This window comes from Podarcis vaucheri, assembly GCF_965113315.1.
Source record: "Podarcis vaucheri genome assembly, chromosome: 1".
Lineage (NCBI taxonomy): Eukaryota > Metazoa > Chordata > Lepidosauria > Squamata > Lacertidae > Podarcis > Podarcis vaucheri.
Window position 1 is genome coordinate 130,217,686 of NC_138759.1, and position 12,081 is coordinate 130,229,766.

General features: G+C 45.4%; 1 protein-coding gene across 3 annotated transcripts in view; it reads left to right on the plus strand.

Moving 5' to 3' along the window:
- The window catches only part of NBEAL1 (neurobeachin like 1), a 137,320-nt gene that overhangs the window by 104,279 nt on the left and 20,960 nt on the right, over positions 1-12,081 (plus strand). For all 3 annotated transcript variants that reach the window (XR_014219356.1, XM_082221222.1, XM_082221223.1), the window contains 9 exons: positions 387-520; positions 1,244-1,345; positions 3,237-3,332; positions 3,444-3,568; positions 5,842-5,982; positions 8,002-8,132; positions 9,221-9,330; positions 9,511-9,628; positions 11,536-11,633. Coding sequence is in view for 2 of the 3 variants with exons in the window: in XM_082221222.1 (XP_082077348.1) it covers positions 387-520; positions 1,244-1,345; positions 3,237-3,332; positions 3,444-3,568; positions 5,842-5,982; positions 8,002-8,132; positions 9,221-9,330; positions 9,511-9,628; positions 11,536-11,633 (1,055 nt within the window). In the remaining variant the exon portion in view is untranslated. The remainder of the gene's footprint in view (positions 1-386; positions 521-1,243; positions 1,346-3,236; positions 3,333-3,443; positions 3,569-5,841; positions 5,983-8,001; positions 8,133-9,220; positions 9,331-9,510; positions 9,629-11,535; positions 11,634-12,081) is intronic.

Genomic DNA, 12,081 nt, shown 5'->3' on the forward strand with positions numbered 1-12,081 from the left:
GTTTTCCTCCTCTAAAAACGATGTGCGTGTTATGGTCAGGTGCGTGTTATAGAGCGAAAAATACGGTAGTTGTTTATTTCCTTGACATCTGATGGGAGGGCGTTCCACAGGACAGGCGCCAGTACTGAGAAGGCCCTCTTTACAGGTTCCCTGTAACCTCACTTCTCACAGGGAGGGAACCACCAGAAGGCCCTCGGAGCTGGACCTCAGTGTCCGGGCAGAACGATGGGGGTGGAGACGCTTCTTCAGGTATACTGTGCTGAGGCCGTTTAGGGCTTTAAAGGTCACGTCACCACCAACACTTTGAATTGTGCTCGGAAACGTACTGGGACAATAAGTTATATGCCCGTTCAACATATTTCACAATGACCATCTCTTCTTTCCAGGTATAGGTTTTGATTTCAAATGGCCTCTTTCTCAGATTCGAGAGATTCATTTGCGTCGCTATAACTTGAGGAGGTCAGCTCTGGAGATCTTCTTCGTTGACCAGACCAATTACTTCCTGAACTTTAAAAAGGAGGTATGTCTTCTTAAAGGGTGAAATTTGTAACCAGGTGACCTCTAGCAGTTGCTGCATGGTAAAAAGATGAACAGGGTCAACTCACCTGTACAATGTAAACATTCCTGACTGGTTGAGGATATCCTGCACTATTTGTTGATTTGCCCAGAGAATCTTTTTATCACAAAAATCCAGCTCTTTGAAAAAAAGTAACTATAAACCTACTGAAATCGGCATTCCATCGTAGCATAAGAGAGTAAAGATTTGTCTTTTTGTGTAACTTGTTTTTTATTACTCTGAATGTTTGAGAATCACTTTTGCGATGTACATAATTCTTTGATAAAGTGCTAAAGGGGAAATCAAAGGCGTGGTTTCATTGTTAAGCTGTTAAAAGCAGCAGGCTTCTAAAGCAAATTCATTGGACTGGCCCTTGAAAAAGACTATTGTCTAACCAGACGTAGAAGATTAATGGGTGATATTCAGCATTAGACATATTCAGACTGGACCCATTGAAATCGATGGACTCAAGTAATTAGTCCAATGATTTCAATGGATCTGCTCTGAGTTGGATTGAGTAGACATAAAAAGTTAATTTTCTAGAAAGCAGGAGGGATAATATTTGATTCAACAGTCATTAAATTCATGTGTGGGGTGGGAGGAAACAGTAAGGGGAAAATTACATTCTTTCCAGAATGCTTATTTGGCATTTTCTTGGATTAATTAATCTACTGTACTCTGTTATAGGCAAGAAATAAAGTGTACAGCCGAATTCTGTCTCTGTGTTCTCCAAATATTAGTGGGACAAGATCTCCACAAGAATTATTTAAAGCATCTGGACTGACCCAGGTGAGAAGATGTTGCCAGGAGTGGCTTGGGAATTTTTTTTTATTTAATTGTTGTTCTGTAGTAGGGTAGAATCTGGGTAGCTTCCTCCAGCCCTTTTAAAAAGCCCGGAACCTAACCGTTCTCTCTCCCAGTAATTTCCTAGCTTCAGAACTCAGGAAAAAAACCATTTTGTTTTATATCAGGGATGGGGAACCTGTGGCCTTCCATTGGCCGCTGGACTACAGATCCCATAAGCCCTGAACACTGGCTGTGCTTTGGGGGCTGATGGGAATCGTAGTCCAACAAATCGCTGGCAGGTCACAGGTTCCTCATCCCTGCTTTATACAACATCCCCAGTAGTCTGCTCTGCTGACATAATAATACTTCTTGCAAACCACTTTTGAGTTGCAATGTGCTGTAAAAATACGTAAAATATCGTATTTTTCGCTCCATAGGGCGCACCTGACCATAGGGCGCACCTAGTTTTCAGAGGGGGAAATCAAGGGAAAAAATATGATTTCCCCACCTCCAGCTCTGGGAGCAGCGGACAGGCTGCACGCAGCCTGTACACTTCTCCCAGACCTTCTCCCTGCTATTGTGGGAGGTGGGGGAATTCCCCCATCTCCCGCAAAAGCCCACAGGAGGGAGAAGGGACTGACTCGGCCAGTCAATCCCTTCTCCCTCCTTGGGGAAAACCCCCCAAGAGTGGCACGCTCTTTAAAGGCTGTGTGGCTCCTGACGGCCTTTCTAGGAGGTGGGGGAATTCCCCCACCGCCAGCCTCAACACCAGGTAGGGGAGTAGCGCGAAGGCATCGCGCGCCTTCCTGCTGCCCCCCGAGCCTGTGGGGCTGGCGGTGGGGGGAAGCACTGTCATATGGAAGCGCTGCTTTCCCCCACCACCAGCCTCAAAGACCAGACTCTCCTGGCTTCAGCGAAAGCAACGCGAAGCCTCTGGAGCGCAGGCTTTTGAGGCTTTGCGTTGCTATCGCTGAAGCCAGGGAGCCTGCATTCGCTCCATAGGACGCACACACATTTCCCCTTAATTTTTGGAGGGGAGAAAGTGCATCCTATAGAGCGAAAAATACGGTAAATATACAAAAGGCAAACTCCACCTTCTGAGCCCTCTATTAAGAAAAGCCTGTTGGCAAAGTGTAATACAATAAGCCCTAATTTGTGGTGTGTAAAAGATGGAGTTCCCATTTCCAGATACGGCTGGGTTTTTTCCCCATCCTGCTGATGTTTGGTTAGCTACGTCAGACACAAAATGTCTGATTTGGATGCAGCAAGCACATTGCACACTGCACATAAACACGACAGGGAAGCTTGCACATGAACTTTATCGGTTAATCACTTGTCATATGGACCCACCAGCACTCCTGCTCTTTGAGCACTTGTAAGGTGGACCGGTGTCTCTTTCCTAGAAATTCCTAATGGACTTCCTAGAACCAGGAATGCCCAGGGTTCCCTCGAGGAAAGCCATCACTGTCAAACGGTAACCCAGGCTTCCTCAACCTCAGCCCTCCAGATGTTTTCGGCCTGCAATTCCCATGATCCCTAGCTAGCAGGACCAGTGGTCAGGGATGGTGGGGATTGTAGTCTCAAAACATTTGGAGGGCCGAGGTTGAGGAAGCCTGCGGTAACACATGCCTACTCCAGATGGCCGGTAACGGTACAGAACCGGAAGGAATTCCAATGAAAGCCTTATGGTTTTGTTTACAATTTTAAGAGACTTTGAGCCATTGTGTTAGGGCGGGATAAAAGTCCAAAATAAATAAACGTGTAAACTTGAATTTCCCCCTTAATTTTGTCACCTGAAGATATGTTGTTTGGTTCATTCAGATGCTGGCAAGATGTGTGGCCTAACCGCGATGCTCATTAACAGCTTCGATTTTTCGTTTTCTTTTATTTGTAGAAATGGGTGAACAGAGAGATATCCAACTTTGACTACCTCATTCAATTAAACACAATGGCAGGACGAACCTATAATGACCTTGCGCAGTATCCTGTAGTAAGTTTCCTCCCCATCCAGTGTCTTCTTTTCAGAATAGAATTCAGTATTTACATTTGTGGGGAGAAGAGATGTCAGATCTGAAACCTGTTTTGTCTTCCCCCATTCAAGTTTCCATGGGTCCTACAGGATTATACTTCAGAAGAATTGGATCTCAATAACCCGGCTGTGTTCAGGGATCTGTCCAAGCCCATTGGCGTGGCGAATGAAAAGAACGCCAAGGCTGTACTGGAAAGGTACTGTATTTCATTTAAAATGACCAAAGTATTTAGTTGTATTTGCATTCTTACTGGGGTTTTTTTTTGGGGGGGGGAGCTCTTAGTATGTTTACCTTCCTATTCTATGTTTCATCTGACAATGATGCTGTTGATTCAAATGGTGGTAAAGAAATTTACGGAAGCTACCGTATTTTTCGCACCATAGGGCGCACTGGACCATAGGAGCACCTAGTTTTTAGACTGGGAAATCAATAAAAACGATCTTCCCCCCCCCCAGCCCCAAAGAGCAGCGTACAGACTGCGCACAACCTCTCCCTGCTGGAGGGGTTGCGCGCAGCTATGGAACAAGCCAAGGCAGCCAGCGGGATGGATCCCGCTCACTGCTTTGGCTTCCTCTTTAGCCCCGCGCAATCTCTCCCTACTGGGAGAGGCTGTGTGGAGCTAAAGAAGCCATAGCCCTGTGCAGCCTCTCCCTGCCGGATGGCACAAGCCTGCATTCGCTCCATAGGACGCACACACATTTCCCCTCAATTTTTGGAGGGGAAAAACTGCGTCCAATAGAGCGAAAAATACGGTAAACGTAGGTGGGAATCAATAGATGCGAGTTTAGTTGTTAACAGCATTTTGAGACACACATGGCCCAAACCAGCAAGGAAGGAAGCAATACTTGAAGCTATGGGCGGGGCAGTGGTGGTGGGGAGAGCAGGAATAGCTATACTGTGGAACCTTGAAATAATTCGGAACCCGAACACCAAAAACCCGGGAGTGAACGCTTCCGTTTTCAAATGTGCCTCGGAAGTCTAGCAGCTTCCGAGACGCGTTTCTCCATTTTCTCAATGGAATTTGCTGACCGCCCATTGCGCCTCGGTTGTCGGACGTTTTGAAAGTTGAACAGTCTTCCAGAACAGATTGCGTTTGGCACCCGAGATACCACTGTACCTTGGTTCCCGAACTCAATCTGTTGTGGAGTCTGTTTGACTTCTGAAACGTTCGCAAACCAAGGTGCGGCTTCTGATTGGCCGATTGGCCCTGGAAACCATGCCAACAGCCGAAATGGATGTTTGGCTTCCAAAAAACATTTGCAAACTGGAACACTTCTGGGTTTGCAACATTCAGGAGCTAAGCCGTTCAGGAACCAAGGTACCATATTGATTGTATTGACAAATAACCATGGTAAAGAAAATAACCATGGTTCATTATTGAGACTTTGTGCTGTGTACAGCCATAGTAAGGTAAAGGTAAAGGGACCCCTGACCATTAGGTCCAGTCGTGACCGACTCTGGGGTTGCGGCACTCATCTCGCTTTATTGGCCGAGGGAGCCGGCGTACAGCTTCCGGGTCATGTGGCCAGTATGACGAAGCCACTTCTGGCAAACCAGAGCAGCACACGGAAACGCCGTTTACCTTCCTGCCAGAGCGGTACCTATTTATCTATTTGCACTTTGACGTGCTTTCGAACTGCTAGGTTGGCAGGAGCTGGGACCGAGCAACGGGAGCTCACCCCGTCGCGGGGATTCAAACCACCGACCTTCTGATCGGCAGGTCCTAGGCTCTGTGGTTTAACCCACAGCGCTTTTCAGAAACTTGGCAGGTGGCATTGTAGAGCCGGTAGAGGAGGCGCACGGCCTCTCAGATCATTCAAAATGCTTTGGATTTCAGTCCACCCCAGGTGATCTTGAAAGCTCTTGCTACTACTGGCTTTGCTTAACCACATAGTTTGAAATTGGCTTCCTTCATACAAACCATAGTAAGTGCCAACCACGGTTTGTCATTACATCTGAATGTGGCAGGTATATATACCTAAGGACTCCTGAACGATGGCTTCAGAAGAACCTGCTGTAAATCTCAAGTTAAATTGATCTGCGCACTGTTTGACTAGCTCATCTTAGGTAAAGGTAAAGGAACCCCTGATCATTAGGTCCAGTTGTGACCGACTCTGAGGTTGTGGCGGTCATCTTGCTTTATTGGCCGAGGGAGCCGTCGTACAGCTCTGTGGTTTAACCCACAGCGCCACCCGCATGCTTGCTCTCCCCAAAATATGTGTGTTGCTCTGTATTTCCCCCCGTGTTCTAAAGTGGGCATAGTTGCAACACCCTGTGATAATGCCGTTTCCCAAACATTTTTGGAGGAAGAGTGTTTTTAATATCACAGGTGCTAACGGGTAACAGAATGACATCTTGGTTGGGGGGGTGGGAATCCTGAAATGTTCATATACCAGCAATGAGCATTTGATTCAATTAGTGAGAGAATTCAGCTATGGAACCCCTATAGTCTCTCTCTCTCTTTTAAAGATATGAGAACTTTGAAGACCCTCTTGGAATTGTCGACAAGTTCCACTACGGCACTCACTATTCCAACGCAGCTGGAGTCATGCATTATCTCATCCGGGTAGAGCCTTTCACCACATTGCACATTCAGCTTCAGAGTGGCAGGTAGGAGTATGACACGAATCAGTCGGAAACATCTCCATCCTTGCTGTCTCGGTTAAGGATGAACCCTCCTCTCTCTGGAGAGCACATTGAGGCGTTCCCAAAGTAAAGGAAGGATTCAACTCTGATTAATAAGAATACACACAGAGGCTTGAACCAGCAAGACTCTGGGAAGGGTGCGTATAATAATGTCTGCCTCTCAACCCTTCTGGCCCAGGTCGTTTTATTCACAAAAGAACTTTTTACAGAGTGTTTGTAAGAACCAAACAGATTTCTTCTGAGCATTGCAACAAACCCCACGTGGGGACAAAGTTAAACTACCAAAACTAATTAAGCACAAATATTTCTGGGGTAAACAAAGAACAGAACTGCAAAGGAGTGCATTTGGCAACCCCTGAGGTCATAAACAAGCAAAATGCATGATAAGAAGGATGGCCAGGAAGACAGCGATCATTATCACCTTCAGGTGAGATCTGTTTCCTGGCCCTAAGATTAACATCCTAAGATTAACATATCAGAAAAGCTACAGCAAAGAAACTGCCCACTGTCTTTAATGACCCAGGACGCCTGCCTGTCTAAGTGGGTACGTGAATTGTGAAGAAAGAGAAATGGAACAGGGATACAGAGGTGTGGATTGACCAAGAATCATATAAAAATAGTTTAAACCCAGTCAACGCAATGTTTTCATTGCTGACACAGATGGCTTACTCTATATTTGTTATAATTCCTCATAGCAATCCCACCTGATCACTACACACGTGTCTGGCATATTTTGTAATGGAATTCTACAAAGTATTGATCCAGAGCAGAACTGTGACGTATAGTTAGCAGAGTAAAAACTTAAACACGTTGCAGGATTCCCAAAAAATAGACCAGAACTTCCAGGTTTCGGCGGGTCCGTAACCCGAAAAAATGCAACCTAAAGCTTCTGTAACCCGAGGTATGACTGTATAAAATAAATGTTCATAAACGTGCCAGGCAAACACATACATAAATATATTAACCGCACGTCTGAAACAGTTCAGTGACCTCAAATATTCCTCTGCAGTTTGGATGGAATTGGGAAAAGCCTCCCCATTGTCTCTGTGCTCACAAATCCTGCCTTAAGGGCACATTTGTGTATGAATAGGGTGAGCCTGTGACCTGGACTCAGGAATTAAGTATTTATCATCACAAAAGAATGGCCAGGCTGCCCAGGTAAACTCATTAACAGGTTTCCTACCAGACAGGATTCTGCTGTAGACTGCCCCTTCTGTGATGTATGTATGATGTATTGGGGGTGGTCTTGAGCTACAGGGTGGTCAATTTCAAAAGCCTGTATAAGGGTTTTTCAGACTATTGTTCTGGGTTCCTCTCCTCCCTCCATGAGTGGGGGCCCCTGTTGCAACAGTTCAGTAAAGATCAGGCTTACTAGCTGCTTTGCTTCCCAATATTCTCTGCTGAAATAGAATCCCTTTGGCAAATGACTGTACTGTTGAAATGGCCACGAGATCACCCTGGCCTATTCATTCTGAATGTTTGTAAGTGATGCTAATAAAAGTTTGATGATGATGATGAATACGGTGGTACCTCGGGTTAAGTACTTAGTTCATTCCGGAGGTCTGTTCTTAACCTGAAGCACCACTTTAGCTAATGGGGCCTCCCACTGCTGCCGTGCCGCCGGAGCACGATTTCTGTTCTCATCCTGAAGCAAAGTTCTTAACCCGAGGTATTATTTCTGGGTTAGCGGAGTCTGTAAGCTGAAGCGTATGTAACCCGTGGTACCACTGTATTCTCTGGTTGCCCTCTGTTATTTTCTCCTATAGATAGAGAACCCACATAAGGACTCTGTACGGGCTCTTGGGTTTAATAACACCTTTGCGGACCACGTATGGTAGGATTGGGCCATTTAAGCTGTCAAAGGAATGCAGACAGCTGTGCTGTTTAAGCAGAATCCCGGCGTTTGCATTGATAGTACTTGCGCCTTGGATTGCGTTCAGAGATTTCTCAGGGCACATGTCCCATGCGTTCTCTAACCCACAGATTTGACTGTGCGGATCGGCAGTTTCATTCCATTCCTGCTACCTGGCAAGCTCTCATGGAGAACCCCAACGATGTGAAAGAGCTCATCCCAGAATTCTTCTACTTTCCAGAGTTCTTAGAGAATCAAAATAGTAAGTAGCGGAATGTTTTTCTGGCTGTGTGTTTCCCTGAGGAGAAGCTGCCTGGTTGTAGTTAACTATTCTAAGTAAAGTGCTTGGCTGAAATTTTGATCCCCTAGTTGCAGGGCACATAGAAATTCACATACCGCTAATAAACGTGGGAGTTGTTTTTAGCCAAATTACTGCTTTTTTAATGTATTCCAAAGGTGGGGAAACCGATGCCTCACAGATGTTGGGACTCCAGCTCCCAGGTTCCTCATTCCTGATATATTTTGTTGTATAACTGTTTCTGAAATCCATTTCTGTGACAAAGTACCATATTTTTTGCTCTGTAAGACTCACTTTTTCCCTCTTAAAAAGTAAGGGGGAATGTGTGTGCGTCTTATGGAGCGAATGCAGGCTGCGCAGCTATCCCAGAAGCCAGAACAGCAAGAGGGATTGCTGCTTTCACTGTGCAGCGATCCCTCTTGCTGTTCTGGCTTCTGAGATTCAGAATATTTTTTTTCTTGCTTTCCTCCTCCAAAAACTAGGTGTGTCTTGTGGTCTGGTACGTCTTATAGAGCGAAAAATACGGTAATCATTTACCTAAGCAGCGGTTTTTGTGTGCTCTCACTTCCCTTCCATATGGACTTTTAAAAACTCCTGATAAATGCTTCATTTATCGTTTCCAAGCACAATTCAAAGTGTTGGTGCTGACCTTTGGTCCAGTACACCTGAAGGAGCGTCTCCACTGCCATCGTTCAGCCTGGACACTGAGGTCCAGTGCCGAGGGCCTTCTGGCAGTTCCCTCGCTGCAAGAAGTGAAGTTACAGGGAACCAGGCAGAGGGCCTTCTTGGTAGTGGTGCCTGCCCTGTGGAACGCCCTCCTAGCAGATGTCAAGGCAATAAGCAACTATTTTACTTTTAAAAGACAACTGAAGACGCCCCTGTTTAGGGAAGTTTTTAATGTTTGATGCTGTATTATTTTTAATATTCGGTTGGAAGCCGCCCACAGTGGCTGGGGAAACCCAGCCAGATGGGCGGGGTATAAATAATAAGTTGTTGTTTGTTTGTTTTGCATGGTTAATAGCAACCTAATTGTCTTCATTGCGGCTCTACAGATTTCAGCTTGGGTCAGCTGCAGATCTCGAAAGAAGTCGTGAATGATGTTCTCCTCCCAAAATGGGCACAGTCACCAGAGGACTTCATTTTTAAACACAGGAAAGCTTTGGTGAGCTATTGCCCTCTGGGTTCAGTGGCATGTCAAAAATGCATATAGCACATGCTGCCCACAAGGCTTAAGCTGTACGTTTTGTTGCTACCGTTTTATTTGCATGTACAATACTTTGCAGCGCCCTTCGCCGCCACTTTTCCTGCGAGTGCTGAAACCCATTCTCTCGGTCTGTCCTAGGAGTCGGAGTACGTCTCTGCTCATCTCCATGAGTGGATAGATCTGATTTTTGGCTACAAACAGAGAGGGCCAGCTGCGGTGGAGGCCATGAATGTGTTCTATTACTGTACTTACGAAGGTACCAAGCTACGTTGTTGTTGTTTAATCGTGTCTGACTCTTCGTGCCCCCTGGACCAGAGCACGCCAGGCACTTCTGTCTTCCACTGCCTCCCGCAGTTTGGTCAAACTCATGCTGCTAGCTTCGAGAACACTGTCCAACCATCTCGTCCTCTCCCATCCCCTTCTCCTTGTGCCCTCCATCTTTCCCAACATCAGGGTCTTTTCCAGGGAGTCTTCTCTTCTCATGAGGTGGCCAAAGTATTGGAGCCTCAGCTTCAGGATCTGCCCTTCCAGTGAGCACTCAGCGCTGATTTCCTTCCGAATGGATAGGTTTGATCTTCTTGCTGTCCATGGGACTCTCAAGAGTCTCCTCCAGCACCATAATTCAAAAGCATCAATTCTTCGGCGATCAGCCTTCTCCAAGCTATACGTTACTCTTGAATCATGTGGGAAGGAGTTATATGTGATTTACATGGCAAAATTATTGCACCTTGCTGATTTCTGCCTCATATGGCTAATTCCCATTGAGCTGCAACATCGAGGTAGGGTAGGGTGGGGGGAGGCAAAGTGTTAGGAAAACATTCTTTAAGAAACAGATAAAAGTTCCTGGAAGCTTTAAAGAGGGTTTCAGAATTTTCTTTAGTGTGTAAGAGTGGTATTCTCTGCTTGTCTGGTGTCAGCTGGAGGTGAAAATAAAGGGAGAAAGTTGCAGGCTGCAATTTCTGCACAAGGAAAGCACATGTGCACACACACACTGTCAGCACGCACACTGACAACAAGGTTGGAAGTAAGACAATGTGTGCTGCTGATGCTGTGGGTTTTGCTGTGTCAGGATTGTCAGTTACTGGACTGAGATTATACTGTGCTGGAGAGATAAAGAAGGAATGCAAATAGCTTGTATATAAAAGTAACAGAAATGCTTGTGGGTCAGTTCAACGCGGTCGTGCCACCCACCGTCTCGGATTTTGATGAAACTTGGTGTACACCCTTCCCTTATGGTTGAAAGAACCCCCCTTAAATTTTCCCCCTCTATCTCAAACGGTTTTTATTTTATAGCACTTCAAAGTTTCGTGAAATCTGTGTTTCTGTCCCTCTTGAGATCCTCGGCCTGGTGTGCATTTTATATTTATTCTCCATAACCAATGATCAGATCTCTTTGAAATTTTACACAGAGCTCAATAACATGATGAGCATTTCAGGGAAAAATACACCAACACTCAATTTTTTTTATAAATGCCTAAAAAAATGTATAAATGTAGTTTTTTTTGGTGGAAAAAGGAGGTTTAGAAAACCTAAATTTTCAGTGTGAGGGCATGACGGAATCAAAGGTTTTTGATGGTGAAAATTATTGCAAAGACATGCTCTTTCTCAACAAAGAATAAAATTTATGGGTCTCTTATGTCTTCTCAAGAGGAACAGAAACACAGATTTCACGAAACCTTGAAGTGCTATAAAATTAAAACTGTTTGAGATAGAGGGGGGAAATTTAAGAGTGTGTTTTTTTCCAACCATAAGGGAAGGGTGTACACCAAGTTTCATCAAAATCCGAGGCGGTGGGTGGCGAAACTCTTGTTTTTTGCGTTGATTTGATGTGGAATGACCCTTGCGCAACCAGTCAAGCAATAAAGAAGCTCTTGACTGGAGAATTTGAGTATGACTCCTGTTCTTGTTCTCTGCCTCCGGGGGAAAACTATAAACAGTAAGAAGTGCAACCACAACAAGCATAAAAGCGCAGAAGTGTGTGGGCAGTAACCTCTAATACAAAGGCCTCCATCTCTTACGAAGCAGCATCATGGGAGCAGTTGCAAAGGAGGCAGCAACTACATGCCTCCCAGTAACAGATAAATTAGGAGAAAGACCTTGTGCCTAAATTGTGTAATGAAATGAATGGGGTGTGCTGTGCTGATTTGTTTACTGTCGTCCCAGGAGCTGTAGATCTCGATGCCTTGACCGACGAGAAAGAAAGGAAAGCTTTAGAGGGGATGATTAATAATTTTGGACAAACACCTTGTCAGCTACTCAAGGTAAGTCCTTTGGCAGCAATAGAGAACACAGGTTTGCTGTCCAGGCTATTTCCTGCACTGAAACACTCCTTTGGGATATGCTGTGGGTGGAGGGGAAGAGAGGGGGATAATATATTGTTTCTGGTGTGTGTGTGTGTGTGTGTGTGTGTGTGTGTGTGTGGTCCAAAGCCCTCTGTCTTGTCAAAATTAAGTTGGTCTAGCTCTGGTCTGTGCCTGGGAACCACACGGTCACCACCTTGAGTTCCACGGCGGGAGAAATGTGGGCTGTAAATCTAGAAAAACAAATAAATATGCAGAGTTGAAAACTTAAATTTGGCTAGAGAGCCCCGTGTGAGTGTATATGTTTCGCCCTACTATCTTTGTACTGGATTTTCTAAGTTGTTCTCCTAGGCTCCTTGCAAAATGTGCTTGCCCGATAATTGTGCATGGTTTGTTGTTGTTTAGTCGT